The sequence below is a fragment of the Prunus avium genome, chromosome 2, assembly GCF_965620075.1.
Source record: "Prunus avium chromosome 2, drPruAviu1.hap1.1, whole genome shotgun sequence".
In the NCBI taxonomy this organism is placed as follows: domain Eukaryota; kingdom Viridiplantae; phylum Streptophyta; class Magnoliopsida; order Rosales; family Rosaceae; genus Prunus; species Prunus avium.
This window is the reverse complement of record NC_142285.1, coordinates 5286865-5299764: the sequence shown is the minus strand read 5'-3', so window position 1 is coordinate 5299764 and position 12900 is coordinate 5286865. Positions and strand designations below refer to the sequence as shown.

General features: G+C 37.7%; 1 protein-coding gene across 2 annotated transcripts; it reads right to left on the bottom strand.

Moving 5' to 3' along the window:
* Positions 1 to 3924: 3924 nt before the first annotated feature.
* Positions 3925 to 10291, bottom strand: LOC110774487 (putative disease resistance RPP13-like protein 1). 2 transcript variants are annotated; one of them, XM_088248886.1, is made up of 4 exons: positions 9985 to 10291; positions 4821 to 9075; positions 4637 to 4696; positions 3925 to 4363 (listed from the first exon to the last, which is right to left on the bottom strand). In XM_088248886.1, the coding sequence occupies exons 2-4, from the start codon at positions 9068 to 9070 to the stop codon at positions 4315 to 4317; spliced, it is 4359 nt and encodes a 1452-aa protein (XP_088105012.1). In that variant the 5' UTR covers positions 9071 to 9075; positions 9985 to 10291; the 3' UTR covers positions 3925 to 4314. The 2 variants fall into 2 exon arrangements, with proteins under 2 accessions (XP_088105012.1, XP_088105013.1); XM_088248887.1 differs by lacking the exon at positions 9985 to 10291 and having other exon boundaries at positions 4821 to 9085.
* Between the last annotated feature and the right edge of the window lie 2609 nt (positions 10292 to 12900).

The window sequence follows — 12900 nt, the reverse complement described above, 5'->3', positions numbered from 1 at the left end:
CTTATTTAACTTTTTTTTATTGATCGGAACATGAACCAATTATATTACGAAGATATGAACCAAAAAACAAAGAAGGATCATAGGGGAAATTTTTGTTAGAAGATGCTATGAGTCATCTTTTGTTATAAGACATTTGTTTAAAGTTATTTTTAGAATAAGCACGAATACATATATATTTTTATATAATAATATGTCATCTTGAGAAGTAATTATAATGTGGCTTTAGAGTATGGTCATATACTATTTATTATAATATAAGTGGATATTTATTGATATTATGTCTTAAAAGTTAAATATCTTATCATTGATATTGATATTAAACACGTAAATGAGTTATACTATGTAGTCGTATTTTAGTTCCTTATAGTAATTTATTCACATTTAAGAAATAACAAAACAAAAAAAATAGTTTAGATGTTCAAAAATTATTTTTGGTTACAAGTAAAAAAAAAATAATTTCAGTTTGGCTAACTGGATTTATATAAAGTTACCCAAGTTTTATTGTTTTTGGTTACAAGTTATATAAAGCAACCCCTAACTCATGAATCATGAAAAAATCTGCAAGTGTTGTGAAATAATTGAAATAATTGTAACAACATTATGGTCCACCCTAATCCATAACACTGTAATACCCTAATTTACAAAGAAAATGACACATAGTACCAAGGTAAGAATGGACTTTGGATGAGTAAAATTATGTCATTATCCTTGTAAACACAACTGAAAATCTTGTAATATATGAGAAAACTTGTACACTTTCTACTTTTATACTTGTTTTTCTTGACTTTTAATCCTAAAAATGTACTATAAAATCCATGGTCATGTGAGGAAAAGAATATAAATTTATAATACTTCGTGGATGTCTACAAAAGTACAACCATGTAACATAGAGTTCAACAAGTAATAGTACAAAAGAAACAAAAAATTAAAACTATCAACACCAATTGATTTTTAAAAACTAGGCATAAAATACAAAGGAATTAACCACAACTAGCCATCATAATTCATATAAATAAAACCAGCAACTCATAATGAACTTGAGTAAAGCTACAATGAGGTGACATATCGAAATCAGAAGAAAAAAGAGAGTCTAAAACGGTAACTTTAGATTTATAAAAGTAAACAAATACCATTGCGAAATTCATAAGCATGTCATTGTGAGTCAAAAAGAATAAACTCAATTGAAAAATAACATGTCAAATCATATGCCAATTGCCAAACAGGAAGGACATAATTGCATAACCCTTATGCAATTGCATTTGCGTTAAATATTAACAAAAATTGGAAACTTGACAACTTGTATAACCGGTAACTAATTTTAAAAAAAATCTGAATGCATCATAAAGGACGAATGGCGCATGGGTGCGCCTGGTGCACTATAGAAGGTGCCCACACGAATAGCAGGGACAACAAATCATTTGAAATCCATTTGTTTTCTTTATTTTCTTTATGTTTAAATCATAACATATATGAATTATTATAGACTACAGACAAATAATTGAACTTAGATTCATCCATCACATATACAATCTCCTATTGATGAACTGTTTACAAATGCCTAGTGAGTTGACATAGCCCAATAAAACAATCCTTCTAGCTCTGAAGGGCAGAATATTTAAAGCAAATGGTTGTCCAAAGAACTGACGAACTTCTATCATAATTATCTTTCTTTGAGTCCTTTTTGTTGGAAAAATGGCTCACATTAAGTATGCAAGTGAAGGAGGAAGCGACCGGTAGCTGGGTATTGGCGACCGGTCATTTTGAAGCAGATTCAAGGTCTGTAGAAGAGCTGGAAAATCGTGACCAGCGACCGGTCGCAAGGTGCAAGCGACCGGTCGTTTTGGAGGCAGAGTGTAAAGCGACCGGTCGCCAGCTTGCTGCGTTGTTTTCTTCCACGCATTTTTCAAGAGGTCTTCACATGTGTTGGTTCCCTACCTAATCCCTCAGGCCTCTAAGGTGTGTTATGGGTTCTAGGAAGTCTAGCAAGGTGCTGGAAAAGCTGGAGCACCATTGAATGAGGATTGTTGACTTGTTTCAAAGAGTACCTACCCTATAGCTCTAGATAGGGTGGCTGAAGTTGCAGCTATCAATGCCTAGCCTTTGGTCTGCCCAAGTTGTGGTCCATGTTAGGTAACCAAGGGCAGAACGTGGGAGGAAAGAAGGAGTCTCTTCTGAAGTTCAAAGGCTTGTGTATTAAAGGGAAGAGGAAGCAAGACAACATGTGTGGTTTTACTTCTCAAGGAGTGGACAAGTAGCTGGCAGCTAGTGTGTCCAAGAGTGGTTTAACTCACCAAGAGAGGAAGAGAGAGAGGGCAATCAGTTCAAGATAGGAGCTGAGTTGGGTCTTGAGAGTCTAGACACCAAGGAGGGAAACACCAAGTGTGAGAGAGTATTCACAAGTGCATCAAAAATGTAGGCAATTGCCGAATCTCTAAAATACTTGTGTCACTTTGTGCTTGGTTGGTTTCTCAAGTGTGTGTGTGTGATTCATCCATCATTGTGTGTGTCACAAAGTCCATCAACAACAAGATCATTAGAGGAGTGCATGGAAGTGTTATCCATTTTCACCAACACTTTTTGCACTACTGTCACCTACTGCTACAAAGGAAGAGGATTCTGCTCTTGAAATTTTGAGCTTGGGCATATTTGGAGATAACTCCCATTGCTGCTGAAAGTAGCAATGGATGGTTTCAACTTTTTCTGGAAAGAGGACAATGCCATTGTAGGCGTCACACTCAAATCAATATCAAGGGGCAAGCAAAACATCTGGAGAGAAAAAGAGCATGAGCCATACGAGTTTACTATTCCCCCGCAGAAGTTTCTTGAGAAGCTTGAAGGGATGGGAGTATGAAGACTATTTTGGCACATCACAACAACCGCTTCCGTAGTCTGTATATAGCATCTGGATATTAAAAGCGTTCCTGCCAATGCTGAAGCACATTCTTTAAACAGAACACGGCAACCTCACTTGTATTTTTCTGCATGATTCAAAAGATAATTTGGTAAATCATTAAAATAAAGATGAAGCTTAGTAGCACATATAATATCTCAGTGCAAATATCAAGAATTTGTCAAAAGTATCTGGCAGGTTCAGTCGATATTTCTGTTTAAAGAACAAAGAACACTTGGTTACATGATGTCCTTTAAAAACTGAAGTCGTCCCAACCAAAAAAACAGCTAGCTCTACAAGTCCTCTAAAGATTGTAGTCAAGAAAACAAAAGAAAGAAAAATATGGGTAAAAGTTTTCTCAGTACAGAGATGACAAAATATTACAAGGCAAACCAAATGGCAGAATATTAAACATCTGAAACTTGCAACAGAAAGGTAGTGATTTACCATCTTCAGTTGACGTTACCACGACATGAAATGACCTTGTTGCTATCCAGTCCTTTCACAGCTCTTCACCCTGCAGCTCCGGAAGCAAGAGATTCAGTCCCTTCTTTCAACCCTCTCACACTGGACCAGACATCATGCAATGACTGGGTCCAGGAGAAATATGTGCCACCCCATTTTATCGAGGCCTTAAAAAGAGTAAATAGCAATGGGAGGTTGAGGAATCCCCAGTCAGGATGGGAGACGGTCCTCTTGCAGTGATGTGAATTTGTTGATCTAATCTGGCTTAAATGCACTTCCTGTATTTATTCTATTGGATGAGAAACTAAATACTTACAAATCAATTATAATAAAGGTAATTGTCTCCCACTGCCATGCTTTTAAAATGACTACAAGTAAAAATACTTCTTATAAGAAACAGTAGAAGCTGATAATTGAGTTTTGAATCCTACTTATTTTAAAAATATAAATTAATATAAATCTGACAAAGAATCCTTTGTGCTTCAGACTTAATCAAGCAACCCAAAAATCTCAACTATACATCACTCAAATAGAATTTAGGATTATGAATAATTCAATATATTTCTATTCTTCTCATAAGGAGGTATAGTGATACAAATACAAGCCTATCTAGGAAGTAATTACAATAAGGAAAAAGGAAATAAATACAATTCCGGTCAAACCGGTATTCCTATAATTACAAATCAATTATAATAAAGGAAATCGTTTATAATTCCTATTATGATTCGGCGCAAGCAACGTGTACAGTTTTGTTGTGGTGCTGTTGGAGGTGGCTTGTGGAAGGAAGCGTATTGAGATGGAGGCTGCGGAGGATGAGGTGGTGCTGATTGATTGGGTGAGAGAATTGTATGCAAGAAGGAGGGTACCAACAACCCTGGAATATTACAGTTTAGCACAAACCCCACGCAAAGTACGAACTATTCATCACAATCTCATGGTTGGGCATTGGCAGAAGTGATTCACATCCACAACATCTCTCTTCCCACCATAGTTGACCCAGATCTCGACCTACATCACAGAGAATTTGGAAAGACATTTAAGTCAAGCAAACAAAAGAAAGAAAAATATGGCTAAAAGTTTTCTCAGCAGAGAGATGACAAAATATATTACAAGGCAAACCAAGTGAGAAATGAAGTAGTTTCTTTTACTACATATATTTCAAATGTTCTACATTCAAATTTTGATCGCATGTTTGCAAGTGCCTAATTAGGAAGAGCCTTTTAAGTCTTCCCATTTCTTGGATTTAAAATATATCATAAAGAGAAATAAAGATGGATTTACCATTTGCTCGATAAATCGTTGTCGTCCAGCTTGACGCAATTGTAGATGCAAAAGACCCACCTGGGAAACATACATTGTTGTAAAATCCAACTAAATTGAAGAAAACAAGAATATCTGAAAAATAATAGGCATTCTTATTTCACTGTACCCATTAAAGGTTGATAGTGTTTGAAATTTGAAGTACCTGGGGAGAGTCGGATATAACTCTATGCGAGGAATATGGGATATTTTGGGCCAGTATTGTCCAGAGACAAAATATCCCAGCGGGCGACGTGCGACCCAAAATATCTTTGGGCACCCAGAGATATAAATATGCGAAAGTGAAAGAGTCGGGCCCAGTGGAATAGATGCCAGCTTTGGACAATTCTGCAGTCGAAGATATTGAAGAGAGGTGACGAATTGAAAGCCCTTGCTGCTCAGTTTCTTCATATTTGGGAAGCCCCCAATGGAGAGATGAGTGAGAGATTCGGGGAGTAGCATCTCCATATCCATCTCTGTGTCTCCTTCGGGTGGAAACGACACCACATATGGGTCTTCGCCATCGACCCACAACTCTGTAAGAGAGGTGAGCCTGTGCAACGACTCCCACAGCGGCTTACAATTCTTGATTCCGCTGATTCTAACTGATGTTAGGTTGGGGGGAAAGGAAGTGAAATCCAAACCTTCACCGTAATCAATATCCAATTTCTGAAGACAGTTGAGATTGCGGATGTCCGGTAACATCTCCAATTTGTTGCAATTTTCGATTTTGATTTGTCTCAGGCTGGAGGCGGCTGTTGTTGTTGGCGAAGGCAAACCCTCACCACTCAGGCTCGGGATGGAAACCAGACTCCCGCAATCATAAATCTCTAAAGTTTGAAGATTGGTGAGGTAGCATAGGCCCTCCGGTAAGGATTTCAGATTTGGGCAATCAAAGATGCCAATGTGTTCAAGACAATGATTAGTGTTGTCGTGGGAGAACCCGTCGGACGTTATTAACTGCAGCTCTTTACAACCGGATATGTCAAGGCATTTAAGCGCCCTGGGAAACAACTGGGCTCTCAATGATAACGACGTTAGAGATTCACATTCCCATATTCCCAAGTGCTCAAGAGAAATATGAGAAGAAGAGGAAGACGAAGAACCATCCTCCTCTCTCTCTACTAATGATTTCAAACTTTTACACCGCCGTATCTCTATTCTTCTTAGATTTGGGGGAATCTGGTGTTTTGCAAAATACAGCAACGAATCGCACTCCTTAATGCTTATGAATTCAAGGGAAGGAGGCAGACCAACATCTGGAAAAGAAACCAGACTTGAGCATCCAACTATTTGAAGGTCTTGAAGAGCCGTTAGGTGATTCAACCCTTCTGGTACCTTGGAAAGACTTGCACACTTGTATAATTCTAGATATTTAAGCTTGCAAGTCAATATTTGCAATTGCAGCAACTCCTCTGCTTCTTTTCCCAGCTTTTGAAGGAGGGAAGAGTTGCCTTCAATAATCAAACGATCAAGAGAAATCAAGTGTTGCAATACTCTATCCTCATTCTTCAGTGAAGATGTCAGCTCCTCACATCCGCCAATCGTCAAATTAGCAACCTTCCTTAATCCTTTGGTGAATTCCCCTGTTTGGAACCTCACCTCTGAAATATCTGAAAGTCGCAAGGACTCTAATAACTCAAACTCACTTGTCTTCACCAACGCTTTGCAGCCATCTATGCATAATCGACCAATTTGTTTATAGTTGGAAGTTGAAATCACCAATTCCTCGCAGTTAATAATTTCAAGTGTTGCTAATGAATCAAGGTTCTCGGGCACCTTACCCTCCAATTGAGGACAATTTCTGATTGAAAGAAACTTCAAGCAAGGGAAAACCTCATCTTGTGCGAAAGGAAGCCATTTCTTCCAGTGTTGCATATCCTCAAACTCAAGATCCTCTAGTACGGGAAAAGGCAAGCTACTCTCTCCATAAAACTCAGGACCAACACTTTCTATTGCAGTCATTCCTGTAATATAAAGCCTTTTGAGTGAAGGCAACTGCCCTAGTGGTGGCAAGTTTTGACATTGCTCACATTTGCCTATGTATACACAAACCATAGAAGAGAATAAACGATCTCCAATCCATGCTGAAAACTTTAGTCCAGCATAACCCCTGATTATGAGAATTTTGAGCATTCTATGAGGTTCTAATCTGTCAAGCACACCTAATTGAGTTTCTTGTGTGTTATCCGACCATTCTAGCACCAATTCATCAAGTCTCTCCTTGCATTTTAAGTTGGCCCTCCGTGCATCCTCAACATCGATCACATTCTCTAATCTTGAGAGCCGCAATGTCCCTCGGAGATGGAATAGGGACCCTATCTCTCTTATACCCGATTGATCACTACCTTTACCCACCACAAAATTAGACAAAGATTGTAGATTTGTCAACCGACCTAGTTGCGGAGGCATTGCTTTCAGTCTATCTACATCTGAATTGTTGAGATGACGCAGATTCACTAGATTCCTCAAGTTGATAGGTAGTGCCTTCAAATAACAACAACCTTCCAATATCAATGTCTGTAAGTTGTAAAGAGAGGTGGTTGATTCAGGCAAACATTTTATCAGTGTGTGAGAGAGATCAAGATACCGCAGATACTTCAATTTACCAATTGAATTTGGCAGCTTAGTCACTTTATAGCCATTGAGAGAAAGCACCCGCAAGTATTGCAATTTTGGCAATAAATCAGAAGTAACCTTATGACTTAGAAACCTCGATTCGTAATACTCTGAAAGTGAAAGTGGTAGAAAGGTTCGCAAATGTTTCACTTTAGAAAATGCCTCAAATCTTTTAACCACATCATACTTACCAGAAATGTAGGATGCATGGCGGGCCTTCGTAAAACATCCAAGTTGTACATGATTGCTATTCTGCTTATCCTCCAATCTAAAACAAATATCTCCTGCTGCCCACTGTGCCAAACCAACAACGAGGTCATGCATTACATATTTTGAATTGTTTTTGCTTGATTTCTGAAATAATGACCTCGATGAGAGCTCCTGAAAATAGTCAGTTCCTAAATCTTCCATTTGCTTATTATGTTCTGGTTGTGGTTGAATCAAACCCTCTGCCATCCACAGAAGAATCAATTGCTGCTCACTAAATTCATAGTCATTTGGAAGTATCGAACAATAGGCAAAGCATCTTTTCAAATGTGAAGGAAGATAGTGATAGCTTAATCTTAATACCGGAAGTATGTCACGCTCATTTGATAGACTCCATAATTTGTTGTTCAATATTTCCTCCCATTCATTCATCTCTTTACGAAGTAAAAGGCCGCCAAGAGTCCTAGCAGCCAAAGGCAATCCACTGCATCTTGCAACAATTTTCTCCTTGAGTGACTCGAAATTTGGTGGTATATCTCTGTTAACATTCCTGAATGCATGCTGCTCAAATACTTCAAAACAAACGTCATTTGACATAGGCTCCAAATTATGAACTAGAGTGCCAGCTCCCATCATTTTCGAAACTTCTGCATCACGCGTTGTCATAATTATCTTGCTTCCTGCTGCTCCATCGCGAAAGGGGGACTGCAGTTTCATCCATAGACCATAGCTACATGTGCCCCAAACATCATCCAAAACAATTAAAAACTTCTTCCCAGCTAATTCCTTATGCAGATACTGTTGAACCTGATTGAAGTCTTCTGTAGGATAGTGCCGGGATGTGACTGATTCGAGAATTTGCTTTGTCACTCTTTCTAGGTTGAAGTCATCAGACACGCATACCCAAGCAGTCGGTTTAAATTGCTGGGTTGCATCAATTTCATTGAACACTTGTGCAACAAGTGTTGTCTTTCCGACTCCAGCCATACCAACAATGGCAACTACATCGAAATTGACAGCACCACGCTCTTGTTTCGACAGAAATTCCACTACCCTCCTTTTGTCTTCATCCCTTCCAATCACAGGTCCATCTGGTTTACTGGAACTGGGAGGCAAATTTTGACGTGCCTTAGTGGACGACGTCGTCCCAGTAATGATATTCAAACTAAGCTGGTCCTTTCGGTGAGATATCTCTTGTAAACGCTCAGTAATCTTCTGTATTTCTGAGTTCATTTTGTAGATGAAAACACCATTAGGAACTGAGTTCCAGACCCTTCTTGCGGTGCTGGCATGATGGCCCCGCATTATCTTCCGTTTGAGCATTTTAGTATCATATTTGTCCAATACGTGTTCCACGTCATAAGCTAAGTCCCTGAGATCATCCAGCCAAAGCTTCAGCCGCATGCTCTCGGTGATTAGTTGCCTCTCCTCTGCGTCATTCAGAACCGCTCTAATTTCAGACAAAGTGTCAATCCATTTCGGCAGCTTTTGGTCGACGCCCTTTATGAGTCCAAAGTACTTGAAGACCTCACGCTGCGCCAACTTGTCGACCAGCACTTGAAGGAATGCCACAAGAAAAGCCTCTCCCATAGTTTCTGAAGAGAAGCGAGCAATCAAAGAAAATGTAAGGAGTTGTTCCTTGAAGGAGCTTGAGCAATATCCAAGTCTTATATATGCACATACGATTAAAATCACAAAAATACCATATGCTCCTTTTTCATTTTATTTAGGGAGATTCACCATTATACCTAATATAGGGGTTCAAGTTATAAAAAAATTATATATGAAATGGATTTAGAAACACACCCAAACCTCATTTATAATATAACAAAGAGACTTTAAACTTCCCATAATTACAAAACTGCCATTGTTTTCTTAACAGAAGCCCAAACCCAAACCCAAAATCTCGTAAAAAGACTCAAACACTCAATAGGGGCAGCTGTGATTTTTTGAGTTTTTTTTTGAGTTTGTTTATAAAAATGTATGATTTATAAACGCTTCATTTGGGTAAGCATGCATATCCAAATAAAAAAAATAAAAAAATTTCCATACATTGCTTTTCTGTTATGACACCCATGCTGATTTCAATTCCTAAAATAAAATATGAAAAATATAAGGGCAATTCAATTTACATAGGAAGAATTGATCAACATGCTGATTTGTTTTTCACAATTTCTAAGAGCAGTTCTTGAATATCGCTTGTATAAAAGAAAATACATAACAATATGTAACTAAGCAGACCCAAATAATAACTTTGGCAGTGGCTTGGGGCTTTATATTGCCTTGCCAACATCGATGACAGCGAGCCTTTTTTTTTATTTAATAAAAATCCTAAATCAGTTTTGAAAAAAAGAATAAAAAATTCTTCAAAGTCTCTATTGTTGTATCTTACCAAATAGATGAAGAAAACAGGAAGCCTTATTGCGCAAAACAAATAAAATACAAGAAACAAAAAGAAACAAAAAGCAAAAGGCACCAAACCAAACAGAATAAATCAAAAGTACCTGCAGTTTAAGTATCAGCAGCAGATTTCTTCACGAATTACCAAATACCGAAGGTGTCGCAGTGAACAAGAAGGAAAATTCAAAGGCAATACACAGTTACACACTTTGAGAACAAAAGAGATCAAGAGAGCCAGAACCAAGACATAATATATATGAAGATGGATGAGTGTGGAAGATGGGTTTGAGAATTTTGAGTTAACGGAAAAGACTCTGAAACAAAGACTCTGGTAGATAAGGAAAACGCAATGCAAATTCCCCAGTCTTTACACCAAAGTTACAGAAATTACATAGAAAAAGTAGAATGCTTTTTTATTTTTGTTTTGGTCAAAATTAAACGTAGAAGCTGATAATTGAGTTTTAAATCAATAGAGTGTCTATCTAATGGCCCAGCTCCAGATAATTGAGTTTTAAAACTAAAAGCTCCCAAAAAAGAAAGAGAGAGAGAGAAGAAGGAAAAAATAAATGAAAAGAGAGGGAGAGATGGAAAGTGACGGAAGGAAGAAGAAGATGGGGAAAAAAATAAAAAAATGAAGGTGTTGGGAGAGATGAGATATGGAGAAATTAAAAATTACAAAAGAAAGAAAAAGAAGGGTTGGTTTGGGCGCATCTTCAAATGCACATGCATGCTCTCACATTTTTTTTATTAATATTTATTTAGAGTAACTATGACTAATTATATAGAGGGAAGGGAAAAGAGCCATGGTTAGTGAGAAAGATTCCATCCATATATTTTTATTAAATTACCATTGTAAATATTTTATTATGGGAACAATTATCCTCTTATATTTTATTACATTATTACTGTTCTTGTGTCAGTTGCAACAAAATTTATTATATTTAAATCATTAGATACAAATAATGGTGACTAATTTGGTTAAGAGAGTTGACCAATTGTCACCAAAATAAATTAATTACTTAAAAGGCTTATTATCATAAAACGTCCCTGACGTTTGCGAAATTATCACATTGCATCCCTAATGTTTTTTTGTATCATTAATGGTCCCTAACGTTAATACATGTACTCTTAAATAGTCCTTCTGTCAAAAGAACCGTTAAATCTAGGGATATAATCGTCAAATCAATCCAAAATTAAAAAAAAAAAAATTCTTCCCTTCTCTCTCTCTGTTTTTTTTTTTCCTCCTCTTTTCTTCTTCTTTTCCTTCGCTGTTTCTTCTTTTCTCTCCCTTTTTTTTTTCTTCTTTCCTTCTTTGTTCCTCATTTTTCTTCTTTCCTTCTTTGTTCCTCATTTTTCTTCTTTCCTTCTTTCACTTTTTTTTTTCTTCCCTTCTCTCTCTCTGTTTCTCTTTTTTTTTTTCTCCTCTCTTTCCTCCTCTTTTCTTCTTCTTTTCCTTCGCTGTTTATTCTTCTCTCCCTTTTTTTTTTCTTCTTTCCTTCTTTGTTCCTCATTTTTCTTCTTTCCTTCATTCTCTTTTTTTTTTCTTTTTTCTCTTTTTTCTTCCTCTTTCCTTCTCTCGGGGTGGTGATTTGGGTGGCTAGAGTGCTGGGTTGGTGGGCTATGGAATGGGGCAGGGAGAGAGTTGCAGAGAAAGTACATAGAGGGGGTGGTTATGGAGGTCGATGTGGTGGTTTGGGTGGCTAGAGTGGATGGGTTGGTGGGCTGTGGGAGGGGGCAGGGAGAGAGTTGCAGATAGAGTGGTGGCTTTGGTGGTCGGGGTGGTGGTTTGGGTGGCTAGAGGAGACAAAAAGAGAGAGAGAGAGAGAGAGAGAGAGAGAGAGAGAGAGAGAGAGAGAGAGAGAGAGAGAGAGAGAAGGGAAGGAAAAAAGAAAGAAAGAAGAAGAGTGAGCGGGGCCAGGCGGAGAGAAAGAAGAAAGAAGAAAGAAAAGAAGAGAGAAGGGAAGAATTTTTTTTTTATATAGTTTTGGATTGATTTGACGATTATACCCTTGAATTTAACGGTTTTTTTGACAGAGGGACTATTTAAGAGTACATGTATTAACGTTAGGGACCATTAATGATACAAAAAAACATTAGGGATGCAATGTGATAATTTCACAAACGTTAGGGATATTTTGTGATAATAAGCCTACTTAAAAAAATGTGACTATTGCTTCCTTTTTTTGTAGTGCGAGTTGGTGCCAGCCATCATCAATTCATCTTTGCATGCCTTTCTCTACCACCGTAAGCAAAAGCCACCGAAAAAAGCCACGAAAAGCCATCCCATACTATTTTCACCAACTTCAACACAACTTAGGATGGAGATAAAAAAAAATAAAAATTATGTATATGAATATGTAATATCTCACTGCTTGCGGTTCCTTAGTTTACAAATGCCTAGTGAATTGACATGACCCAAAAAATAAAAAAAAAGGCAATCTTCTCTGAAAGGCATTATGCTTAAAGTAAATGGTTGCCCAAAAACTGGGAAGGGATATATCTCAAGACTGTCTTTCTTTCACATGTCATGTCACGTCTCGGGATCGGCTCCGCCATAGCACGATATTATCCACTTTGGGCCCCCCTCTCTGCCCTCAGGGTTTTGTTTATGGGAACTCACGACCAACTTTCCAGTGGGTCACTCATTCTGTGATTGCTCTTGCCTCAACTCGCTTAACTTCGAAGTTCCCTTGACTCCGAAGCCAGTGAGCTCCCAAAAGGTCTCGTGCTAGATGGAGGCGGGCATGTACATATAAGGCACATTATCCCCTCTCCGTTGGTCGATATGGGATGTTACATGCCAGAATGCAACTGCAAAAACAAGAGATATCTGCTCTTAAAACTAACTCTGTAACTAACTCATTATATCTTAGAGCAAGTACGCTTTAATTTAACGTTGCATTAACCACTACAACATTGATGAATAATTCTATACAGGCCTGGGTTCTTTATATTCTTGTCATATGATTGTTTTTGTCTCGTGTTATAAGTTTTTCATTACAAAATGCACACATGAAATC

Excerpts from the sequence above, each read along its gene's own strand:
- LOC110774487 (XM_088248886.1), bottom strand. The coding sequence starts at position 9,070 with ATGGGAGAGGCTTTTCTTGTGGCATTCCTTCAAGTGCTGGTCGACAAG. Across the intron at positions 4,697-4,820 it reads TTATATCCGACTCTCCCCAG|GTGGGTCTTTTGCATCTACA; the intron begins GTACTTCAAATT and ends TATGTTTCCCAG. Across the intron at positions 4,364-4,636 it reads AACGATTTATCGAGCAAATG|GTCGAGATCTGGGTCAACTA; the intron begins GTAAATCCATCT and ends TCTGTGATGTAG.